Raw genomic sequence first — 12,584 nt, forward strand, 5'->3', positions numbered from 1 at the left:
CAACGTAATTTTTTTTTGCAGAGGAAACCACCAAACGCTTCGATCGGATTTTGGAACACATCGTTGTTCAGATGTTTCACCGGTTCCAACATTCGGCGTCAGTTACCGCTGCGGTTCGCGTGTTTGAATCCGACACAGTTCCGCGGCCAATATCGATGCGGAGCTGTCGATAGAGTCGCGAAACGATCGATCGACCCGCACCGACTTCCGGATGTCAGACCGCTGAGCCAGCGCAGAGTGTCGACCTGGTAGTTCGCGGCAGGTGCAGTGCAGTGTGTGCGTCTGTCAGTCGTGCGGCTCGTGGTGATAAAACAGTTAGTGCCCCTCGCCGCTGGCTGGTCCTTGACAACGCAGGAGGAGGATCTCTTCCCCGACAACATTCTGGAGACCGTCAACTTTACGATCGGCGATTCCGGTGAGTAAAACCCGACAGTATTCCTTCGCAAATGTACACTCACCGACAAGTAATTTTTCACGCGATGTTATCTATCCTGCCTACGAAGTGCGAGGTTCGAGTGGGCGGGGATGTCTCCGTGTGGTACCCCCCTCTCCACCCCCCCCCCCCCCCCCGCCGCCTTGCCCATTCCTTCTCCGCTATCGATTTTCCAGCTAACGAACTTGTGTCTGGCGATTTTATGCCGCGAGGCAAACAGTTCCCGTTGACTTAAATCACTTCTTATCTACCCGCAGAATCGCCTTTTTCCCCACAATGATAACAGGCCTTACGTCTCACATGCTGCATCTGTACGCGTGTTTTCTACTCAACTCGTCGTCGCGGTTTTATTGCTAGCCGGTAAAGCCGACGGCCGCTTTATCTCCTGTGTCTATATATATATATATATATATATATATATATATATATATATATATATATATATAATATATATAATATATCCATGCGTTTGTCATATCTGTGAAAAATTTGAAAACGCAAAAGAATGCGAGGTAAATGACGTGACGTCATTCGTCTTGTAGTTGATCTATAGACGGTTGTATTTCTCGCCTTTGAATAGAGACTGGGACAGAAGATTTTATGAGGTTGAAGTTAGTGACGTTACTTTAACGATGCATGTTCAGCAAAAATCGTTACTCGGACCCTTTAGGATTTTCTGAAATTCAGGCTAGTAAATAACAACAAAAAGAAAACATGTTGATATTTTGAAAAGTGAACTCCTTAAAAGTCGTTCTACAATTGTACAATAACGATTTTTTCCACGACGTTCCGTTACGTTAACGTTACTAACTTCAGTTTTCTGAAATAGTATGTTCAGACACTGTAAATGTGTCGTGTTAAATGAAGTTCGATGAATGTCGTCGTAAGAATTTTTTTCCAATCTTCTTTCGCAAGTTGAAGAAAAATCGCCTATCAATGCAAAGAAAAACCGAATTGAAACGGTAACGAAACGAGCCTGCACTCTGTACAAGATTTAATACAAGTACTGTTGACGATAAAATCACCACCCTTATTCCTCTTGAACTCCGTGTATAACACGAGTTTCGAGCCAATTTCCCCGGTTCATTCTTTCCTGAGCATCGTCGGCGTTTTTCTCGTTCCTGCTACTCTGAGTGTTTCTCTTATGTTCATTTCCCCGCGCTGCTCCTGTAACTCTTACACGTCCTCTCCCAAACACAACCAACCGTCCCTCTTTCCTCTTGGTAGTTATGAGTTTTTAACACGATTTCTTCACTTTCTTCCGTAGATATTTTTCTCTTCCTTTTCTCTCATACCAGAGTGATTCGTACGATTTCGAAAATTGCTCCCCGCGTTATTGTTGTTGTAATCTTACGTGGAAAATTAATTTTTCATGCATGAACATTATTAAATTGTTAAATTGTTTGAAATTTATGGATTTCTTTTTATTCATTGAAATTCTTGCTAATGTATTTCTATAAAAATTATTGAAAATCTTGGCTCCGTTTGCAAATTTTTGTACAGACGAGGATAGATTATCGGTTTTATTTGAGATTTCTACCGGTGTTCCGAATCACCTTTAATTCACTCACACCGCGTTTGTATTTATACATATACCGAATTCGGAATAAGAATCCCTCGTAATTAACCAATTAACGTACAATTCAGCGTTCGTAAATGCATTATGCATGTATTCGCGTAATTGCGCAAGGAGTTCTCGAGTTCAATTCGTAGCCAATTGTGCGATTGATTGACTGATCGATCGATCGATATCGCTTGTATTTCGTGTCTGTAGTATTAATTTACAATCCGTTCTATTCATATTATACCGCGGTCAAAGTGGTTGCTCGGTCAAAGCACGGATACTATAAATATAAATGATCATCGCATTAGCATGAATTGTCATACACCGTTTGTGTATATAATACACTCCGGTATATATGGGTATAGGTACAAAACGCTTTACCTACCGGCATTCTGTTCCGGGTTATGCGAATGCGTAATCCTTGAATCATTCTTCAAGCTTGTTTATCATCCTTTAATTTCATTCATCGAATGAAACAGTTGTTTTTTTTACTTTCCTCTTGTACAGAGTGAGAATATTACATTTGCCATTCTGAATAATCATATTCTCACTTATCTCATTTGAAACGACTACAATCACTAATGATAAAAACCGCAGAGTGTTTAAATAAAATTCACGGTATTTGTGTAATATTTATGTATGACTTGATAACGTTATTTCTATCGTTAAAAATACGTCCATTTCAATTTTTTTTATCACAAAATTCAGTCTACTTTTGAGTGCAAATTCGAGAATAACGGATCAAAATGTTCAATCAAATCAAAACTACAAACGTAACGATTCGCACGATTAAATATATTATTCATTAATAGTGCTGATCGTGGTAGTTATAAGTCTGATTATTCCTTACTTTTAAACAAAGGCGCATTGTCTTGGTTAATAATTAAAATTCACGCAGTTGTATGCATTTGAAAAAGGGTGAAACAAAATAATGACTTTTCCTAATTTTCAATTGTACGTATAACCGAAGCGTTTGAAATACTACGAAAAATCTATGTGACAAAATTGAATGACAAATATCGAGTTTTATCAACTTAAAGGAATACCTGTATATAAAAGTTCCTATAAAACATGGATAAATCGCTGAAAAGCAATAATAACTTGTGGTAGTACCCAATACATTATCATCGAATCTCGAATAATTCGTCTCGATGAAAAATAGGCATGTATATAAAAGCCTTGATCTCGCCTTTCCTTCCTCCCTTTCTCGCCCTTGCCCTTGATCTCGTTCAACCTTCCGACCCTCCACCCCCTCCTCTTCGGGCTGCCTGCCTGCGCTTTGAACAGCTACATACATATTATATACACACTACAGTTCATGACTCGCCGTCATAATAATTTAGGGGTAGCTGTATATAAATAACTAAACTGTAATGTAATTACGAGGGTATTATAATATATGCACACGGGTTGGGTGTAATCGCGAGGACCTGGGCCAACGGCGGTTCGCCACGCGATCACAGCAACTGAACCTTTAAATAAAATCAGTCGATTCCTCCCCTTGTTCCGCCGATTATATTCCTCCATTCGTCTTATTCTTCTCTTCTCCGTTCACCTCCGCCATGGGAATCACGACCCTGAATGTAGGTAAAGCCCCGCGGCTCGGTTACTACTCTTGACCTCGAAACCCTTCGTGCCATCATTCGCATGCAACCTTCGCTCTGGATCTAGATGTTTCAATTATAGGGAAATTCACAACCAGAGAGAGAGAGAGAGAGAGAGATTAATAATAACAACTCATACTTCTGATATCATTTTTCACAAGACGTCAGTTTATAATAACGATTGTTTTGCAAAATTCTACCATTTCAAATCAATGGTAATTTTGATGTAACTTTTTTTTCAAATTATTATCTCAAATTATCCGCTTCACAATTCGCGTTATGTTTTACTCGTCGTTTTTATTTATTTTTTTCTGCGATTTATTCATTTATTTATTTTCATTTTCTTTTAATACAATTTCATAGAGAATTCCCGCATCGAGTGTGATATTACTCATTTATTTATTCCCTTCAAGCATTTTTCGTGTATTGCATTTTGCAAATATACCTGTGTGTATAGACATTGTCGTTCTTACGTGTTATGTATTCGTTTACGTGTAACTATAAACTGCGATTCTTGTGGTATTGATCTAGCGGTCCCGGGGCATGAAGAGAGAGCAACCCGCCTCCCCTGGCGACCTCTGTCTCTCCCTGTCTCTCTCTCTCTCTCTCTCTCTCCCTCTCCCCCCTCTTGTTTTCCCACCTCCAGAATTACACCTCGTGTGTTTGTTAATGCAGGTATAGCGTAATTAGCCATTTTTGCATATTTTATTCAAAGTCACACTCTCTGTGTGTACATAATATATCGTTGTTATCTTTTTTTCGTCTCAACTGTCTCTCGACTTCTCTTGTACGTACATGTATATTTTCACGTATATGCGGTACGTGATTTTGTATTATATATATATATATGTGTGTGTGTGTGTGACGCAATATTGCTCAGGATTGTAACCCAGAGTCAATAGAACTATGTACAAGAGAGATAAAATTAGAAACTCAAAAACAAATTAGAAAAAAAATACGCATAGATCGATTAGGACTCGTGAATGTCGTTTCGTGCTTCTGCAGCAGCTTTGCACATGTATAACTAATCTATACGTATATATATATACATCGTCACACATGCGCCATACTGACTGACTGACCCACTTCTTCTTTGCCGCGGTTATTCCGATTTTCACGGTGTGGTTGGACAGCGTGGAAAAGCTTATCGGACAGAGTGCTCGTTATAATTATTTTTTATTTCCGATACACATAAATATATACATATAAGAAAGTAATTAAAATAATATCACAGTAACGCAAAAGGCATGAAATCATGTGATTTTTTTATTCTCTCTGTTGCAGCTGTATTATTGTCTTGAACAATTTGACCGAGGGTCGTTAATTCTGTGATATCAATCGCGGATCGTTTGATTATCCAAACGCCGGAGTAGAAGAAACGTAGGAGAGGATAAACACATCCTGCGAGTACCGGAAGGTGGATAAAACTTGGGGAGCAATTAACGTCCCCCCAAAAATTGATTAACGAGGAAATCAAAAAAAAAAAAAAAAACCGAAGATGCCTGCATCAACGACAGCAGCCACCGCTGCAGGAGCTGAGGGTGGCGGTCCTCCGCGTACTGAACTTCAGGAGCTCCAGTTGAAGGCGGGTCAGACGACTGATGAGGTGAGTCGAGACGAATGGAAAATTTTACATGATATTTGGAATATTGAAAAGTCGTTGCAAATATTACCCGATGAAATCGTCAGATTATTATTGGCAAACTTTGAAGAACGTCGGAAAATTTTATTCCGCGTGTTGGAATAAAATTGCTGGGAAAACTGCGAGAAAATTGATCAAACTCTGTGGGTAATAATTGAAATGTTTGAGAAGATTGCAATGTTGTTGACAATATTTCTTGAAAAATAGGTACTGTCGTCGGTAAGTCGGTATCATCGTCGGTAAGTGTAACGGTATTACCGACGGAAGGTATGGCGCAAGTGAATTCTCGTTGTTATCAACTTTGCATTGAATTCGTTATTATTATTATTATTAATATTTTTTTTTTTTTTTCACAAGCTGATTGTAATTTAACCATCGATTTCGAATGTGCGACGCGATAAAATTTTCACATTTTTTCTCAATCGTGTCGAACTTCTGTGCGATCTCCAAAGTCGATTTCAGTTATAATGTGCAGAGAGTGAAAAAAAAGGTTCAACTTGACTAACATTAGCATATTTTGTAAATACGCAAGGTACCATGTGAAATATTCATTTTAATCTGGATATTCATATTTTGTTACGAAAAAAAGTTGAAATGCACATGTTTCGTTGACATGTAGTACAGAAATGCTGAAAATTTAGCGCAATATTTTTATTGTTGTTCGTATTTTTTGCCAAAGCATTGAACGGAAAACTCATTTGACCCGTGTCGATGATTCTCTTCGTTACACTCGACTCCATACCGTTGCAAAGAACGCGAATAAAAACTCAAAAAAGTGTATGTTTCATTCGTAGGAATGAAAGAAAAAAAAAATTTTTACAGAGGTATTTATTCATCTCGTTATACGTAAAGTGGAAAAGATGATTTGATATTTCTTCCACAAGCGCGGCGGAGGCTGATTCCATGGTTAGGTAGGTGAGGTCTGACTTGTGAAATTTCATCCTTGGATTTCAATATTCAGGTCACGATTTAATGTAGGTACCCTGCGTCACTGCATCCCTACTAACACTCTCGTCGTTGCTATTATCTGGCATCGACAAACGGAATAAGAGAAAAATCATTACGGGCATGTCAGAGAGATGGACAAATGGTACTTTCCTTCATATCACATCACATCGACTCTCAATATTTCCCCGTTTTATAGCACATCCCATTGTAGTCGTAATTGTCCCATCCCTCTTTCCGTTTCTACTCCGCTCTTTTTTCGTTGTACGGTCATCGTTGATCAAAAGGCTGAAACGAAGAAGAGAAAACCTGAAATATCGTAGACAGAAAAAAGTGCCAACTCGCGTGCAGACTCGTGGCGTCTCTCAAACCCTACAAAGTAACAACGTCGTGAGTTCGTTTCGGATACAGAGTGAACATTATATTTGGACGAGCCGCCACTCGCTCGGCTCCGCCTCGCTTCCTCCATTAGGGACCTAAACTTGGTTATTCCAATTTTTGACAGTCATCGAGGTTTCATTCATTAGGTCTAGCGATGAAGTAAGGTCGTCACGAAGGTTATGCTACGAGAGCAGAATTAAGCTGCAGAGGGGGGAGGAGGAGGAGGAGGAAGAGGGCAAGAGGGAGTAGTCGAGGTACTTACGGAGTCTGTAATCCTCCTCCAATCCTCGAGTTTCACAGTGTCAGTCGGAAGTGCCCACCCACTCAGACACTTGACGCTATTATTCATCAAGCCCACCTTTTTTCCTTTCATCAAATCTTCCAATCCGCGCACACCCTCAATCTCGACGATCACATCCTAGCTGTTCTCATTTACCCGCCGTGATATTCTCCACTCTTATTTCATTTCTTGGTTAGATTCACGGTTCGGAACAAGGCTCGCGTGTCTTAAATGATGCGCAGTGATATTTATTGCAAAGAAGCTCGAAAGGCGGATTCCACGTAACGAGAGAGTTTCCGAGTCAGCACAGCTGGCTGTCGTTTGTCAAGGGTGAATTTTCGGTAAAAATGAGAGCAGTGAAGGTTTAGCTAGGTCGTTTAAAACGTTCGGGTTAACCACTCGTCGAGTCGCAAAAAAGCTGAACCTCCGCGAGATGTATCTTCTCTCTGCCAGCTACTCTCGGTGCAAAAAAGAACCTTATACCTAAACCACTCGAAAACTTACGATTTGTCAAATTCAAGTCGCTGTTTAAATTCGGCTCCCGATGTCTTCGCTGTTTTGTTGCCAAAAAGTATCTCGAAGCGAGTTCAAGAGCGTCTATTCAATACAATTCTATACATAGTAGACTCGCAGTTTCCAGATCTCAAGTAGTCTCCGGTGTCGCTTGAATTGCCATCATCATTACCGTCATCGTTGTTATCACGATCATGATCCCGTGTTATCGACTTTCCGTATACGTTCCCACCGTCGAGTGTAAACGACCACCGCGATATCTTTATCGGGTCTTTATCACACCTTGTGGTGTATTGCTTTATCGTTCGTGTCGTCGTCGTCGTCGTCATTCGGCTACTCGAACCCCTTGCCTTTCCCCCCTCACATGGAAAATATCGGTATACAAAGTACACGCATATTATACACGAACATGACTTTGCGTGTATTTTACGGTTGCGTCGTCACGTCGTCACGTCGTCAGCGCCGCTCGACGCAACCAGCGACCATCCCTTCAATTTAGATGATCCCGCGTGGGTTGCATCAATTACTTGGATACCGTCTCCTACCACTATCGCTGTTGCATCATCCATCCTTTACTCTGTATAAACCTACCCGACATACGCACGTAGGTTTAATGCCCATTCTCCTCTTACGTCAGCCGACACTTGAACTAACACGCGTCAAAACCCTGCCTAAGCGTCATTGGTTTCCTTTGCTCTAGCTGCTAACATACCTCGGATACCGTAATTCTTCTTTCTTTCAGCTTCTCTGTGTTTCTGGAAATTATTTATTATCGAGAGACACGCACTCGTTGGGGTATATTAAAATTGTACGTCAGGTCAGGAAGAATTGGGAATTAGAAACTCTCCTCTTTTACGCAAGTTCGAACGGCAGCTGCAAGAATGTAACGATTTATGACGATGAGAATTGCCAGCTCCCCAAGCTTTTCGTTATAATTTCACCAAATTTCAATTTCCACTTGACCTCGTTAAGTGTCGCTTTTAACCATCTGGTTTCGTTATTCCCAGTGATAGAGTTTCCCCAGCGTTGTGGAAAACGAAGAATCGCGTGGAAGGTATTGTGGGGTTTACGAGGGGACAAAGATGACCTTAGAATCTCGTTACCGTTTTGTTTTTTATTTTTATTTTTTTTACCACACTCCGATATCGAAGAGTAATCAAACTTCCATCATCGACAGCTGCTTTTTCTGGTTCCAACTCGGTTCTCCCCTATCTATACGAAATCGAATACATACGAAACCCCCGGAGACACACCTGGAGAACGAACGACCGCCGGGTGAGAACCGAAACCCCATCACAAATTTACTTCTCGGTTCTTTCATCCATTATTGTTGTTGCTATCTCTCTTTTTCTTCATACGCCTTTCGATTGACAAACAACAACAACAACAACAACGAAATATAACCAACTACCCAGAGTGAAACCCGAATTAAACCGTAACGACATTCAACGGTATAATACATTGCTCGAGGATCAGGGTCCATAAAATAATAATACGAGTAGTCCCTTGTCTCCTCTTTTAACATCGCACCCCAGTGATCCTACGAGTTTACGAAACCACAGAGATAACATATACTCAAACGTTCCAAGCGGTTTGACCAAATCCTTTGGCTTTCCTTTCTATCCTTTGTTTTTCTCCTCCTCTATTGTTTTTCTTCATTTCTCTTTCATTCTCTTTCCGTACTCGAGAACCTCCTATCGCCCACTCTGGGACGACTGGTTTCAGTTCGTGTTGTCTCACCTGTTCCAAAATTGTACGAACGCACGTTTCATCAACTTCGCGTTAACGCTGATACTGTTTGCGCACCAGCACCTACGCAACAACGAGCCATGATTGATGAATATTCGACAACCTAGATAGCCGCCAGCTACCCAGTCCAACGACTCCCTTGGTCATTCCTCGAGCTTGGTAGTAGGCAGGCGGTAAAGCGCCCTGCTGTGGCGATATGGGTTTGTTTGATTGGATCGCGTGCAGGCAGGGCAACCGAGTAATGAAAAGGCACGCGATCCGGTTCGCACATGCTTTACGCTAACCCCCAACAATGGTCAATAAAATAGCCTTTCTAACCCTCTCGAACCGTCGTTGGACTTGAAAGAGAGAATTTTCCGCATTTTTATACGATACTTTTTTAAATTGGTACTGTTTTCGTCTCGACGGATGCCGTTTGAGATTTTTCCCGTCTCGGCTTTGCCGCCGTTAACCTTCAATTCCATTTGCAGCGATAGCCTCACTAGTTTCGTTGGATCGAGTATCAACTTAGTGTATCGAATGTAGATCGTAATTACACCGTTGTATAAGTTTTTCTGATACTCGCGAGTCACTCAGGTTTCTCTCTCTCTCTCTGAATTACTCGCCTCGTGCATACTCTGATGTATAATTGTTATTTTTTTTTTTTTTTTATCGCTACGGAAAAAAACAACATCGAACGAACGAACTCTGCGGTAGTCTGTGGCTGTTTTTTTTCGGTCTTTTTCACAAAACCGAGAGTCGAGGGTTGTTGAAGGAGGCTTGAAAGGCTTAAGGATATTTTCCGTACGCAAATATATGCTACGGGTTGGGACACTTTCTAGGGGTAGGGGGAAGGTTAAATTCGAGCGATTTTGACCCTCACGGGCAAATAACAGAGACACGCCTCACCCTCCGCCCCATCTTCCTACTACCATTTTGAGAAACCCCCAGGTGAAATACACACAGAACGATCTCAGGCTTTTATTCTTTATCCCTTCGTTTTACAACGTGGAGGGAGAAAAATCCATTTCGGACCCGTCCTATTCTTTGACCATTTTCCACCTAAAAACTTGTGCCTGAAAATCTGTCGAAGCGATTGATTGAATAAAAGAGCTGTAGAAAGACGCACTGAGAGGTGTATTTACTATTTACCCTCTACTTAGCTTAGATTCAATGTTACGAAAGAAAATTTTCTCGCTTTAAGATATGTCAAAAACATGAGATCCATGTGAAGCGAAATACAAAACTTGGTGGCACACAATTTACCGTTCTTTTCCCTCGGGGCTGATACTGATGCTTCTGCTGCTCCGAATTCTGTCTCCATGCGATTTGTACATGATATAGTTTCGTACGTATGTATACCTACGTCTGCCCATGTATAGTATATACGTTGTACGTTGTATGTACTACTCTGGTTCAGCGCCAGAATGCGGGGTTTGAAAAGGTTATAGGTACGTATGTTATATATACGAACGACTCCAGTAGGTATTCTCGACGTCTGCTAATGTCATGGGGTTACCGTGTCATTTGACGACGGGGTGTAGAGATCGGTCGCTGGGTGTGAGAAAATTTATCTCTCTCATTTCTCTGGCGTGAGAGAAACGCCCTTTTTTTATTCCACACATTTTACACCGTACTTCCACTGTCCGATTTCCGCTAATTTTTACCTTCCTCGGTACCATGGAAAAACCTATCGTGTGAAGAATCAATAGATAATTAGGAAGTGTGGGGTAGAAAGAAAACTCTCAAGGTTCTAACAAAGGTATAATGGTGGCGGTAACCCCCATAGACTTAACGAGAGAAGTATCGTTCATTGTGTACCGTTTCGTTAGTTTTCCTTCAGAGTTAAATTATAGCTGAGGATGCTTCGGGGGGTTGGTTGGGCGCGGGGGGGAGAACGTGACTGCCATACCTTTCCACTGTTTTTGGGGGGGGGGGGGGGGAGTAGTTGGATTATTGGCCCCTTTGGGTCAGGTGAAAGGTCAAAGGGTCAGAGAGGTCTTGACGATGCCTGTCCGCCGGTGTCTCTCTAAAGTAATTAACGGAATCGGAAACTCGAAAGAAAAAATACTGTACTGCTTCATCTGCATGTTCTGTTGTATAGTATCGTCCTATCGATCGATCCAATGTCTCTTTCTATACGTATATAATAACAGACAGAGGTGCGCGGAGAAATGCTCAATAAGTATTTTCCACCTCCGTGAACGAGATTAATATGTATGAATTGTGGAGGAATAATAGTTTGTCCGAAGGGAAGTCTGACAATTCAACAGAAAAGAAATTTTCGATCCTCTCTCGTTTCCTCTGATTGTTAGCAATTCTTGGTAGTATGACTATCAGAGTTTTCCTTAACCACGCCAACTCTTCTACAGTAATATACTCTACCGTGGAGGTAAACTGATAGAATCTAACTACTTCTGACTTTCTTGTTCTTTATCTTCCCGCATTGTCAGCAGCATTGAATGACCGTGAAAAGTTTCCAAGATGATGATAGTCAATTGAAGTTTGTTCGAAGAGTAGAAGTTTGTTACAATCTTCCGAGGAAGTAATTTCGTCTTAGCACTCCTCTCTCTCTCTCTCTCTCTCTCTCTCTCTCTCTGCCTCTCTCTCTCTCTCTCGCTCTCTCCGTCTCTCTTGTTCAGCTATTCTTCACCGGTTCTTATTCTTCGGCATCCATCTCCATTATTTTCTGCTGGCTGACACGTGTACGTGGATTTGTCCTACAAAAGGTTATGCGGGAGTTCGTCAACCATCGGTGACTTTGCGTTTCACTGATATAGAGAGAAGCCGTAGGTTACGTCAGGAGGTTTCTATTTACGGGAGTGCGGGAAGGAACGAACGTAGGCAGGGAGGAAGGCTTGTCATTCAATGGGGTGGAAATAGCCTGCGGTGTGTACCCATCCACTATGCTGTTCGCGAAATATACACACTTGACTCGAGAATCGATTTCATCGTGTGCTTCTTTTCGTAACCCCCTTTCGAACACACTGTTCGCACAATTCTCCTCAAACCCGACTTGTTCGTTGCGTGCCAATTAACTTTTTTCTCCCCACGAGTTTTACTCCAGTTGTTGCCACGACACGACGACACCTTCGCTTTCTCCAAACTCTCCGACAATCTACGAACTAACTTTGTCTTGAACCAGCTTAAGAGTTCAGTTATGCTTCTCGTGTCCAGAAGAACATGAACAAAAAGAGAAGGGTAAAAGTTGGAGGAAACGTTCGTGTCGGCGGGTGGAGCTTTACTCACAATCAGAAGCTATTGCACAGGGAAACGAAATTCTAGAAAACTCGTGACTCTAGAATCAGTAAGCGTAAATGTTCCCTCGACGTCGTTGTGGAAAATTTTCATCCCCTCGACTTGGCTCCTTTCTATTCGGTATAAGACACGCGTCATGGGCGTGTCTCTTATACCACTCGATGTTTGGATGCCAATTCCGTATTTGCTAGATCGTAAATTATCATCGCTTCAATAGCGTCTCTTCTTGCCAATTG

The 12,584-nt window shown here is 41.5% G+C and overlaps 1 protein-coding gene across 3 annotated transcripts in view; it reads left to right on the top strand.

Annotated features, from left to right (window-relative positions):
• Nucleotides 1–12,584, top strand: part of LOC124309293 (synaptosomal-associated protein 25) — a 37,134-nt gene that overhangs the window by 2,320 nt on the left and 22,230 nt on the right. For all 3 annotated transcript variants that reach the window (XM_046772794.1, XM_046772795.1, XM_046772797.1), the window contains exons 2-3: nucleotides 22–415; nucleotides 4,886–5,207. In XM_046772794.1, the coding sequence (XP_046628750.1) occupies nucleotides 5,100–5,207 (108 nt within the window). In that variant the 5' untranslated portion in view covers nucleotides 22–415; nucleotides 4,886–5,099. The remainder of the gene's footprint in view (nucleotides 1–21; nucleotides 416–4,885; nucleotides 5,208–12,584) is intronic.

The sequence above is a fragment of the Neodiprion virginianus genome, chromosome 7 (genome assembly GCF_021901495.1).
Source record: "Neodiprion virginianus isolate iyNeoVirg1 chromosome 7, iyNeoVirg1.1, whole genome shotgun sequence".
NCBI lineage: Eukaryota > Metazoa > Arthropoda > Insecta > Hymenoptera > Diprionidae > Neodiprion > Neodiprion virginianus.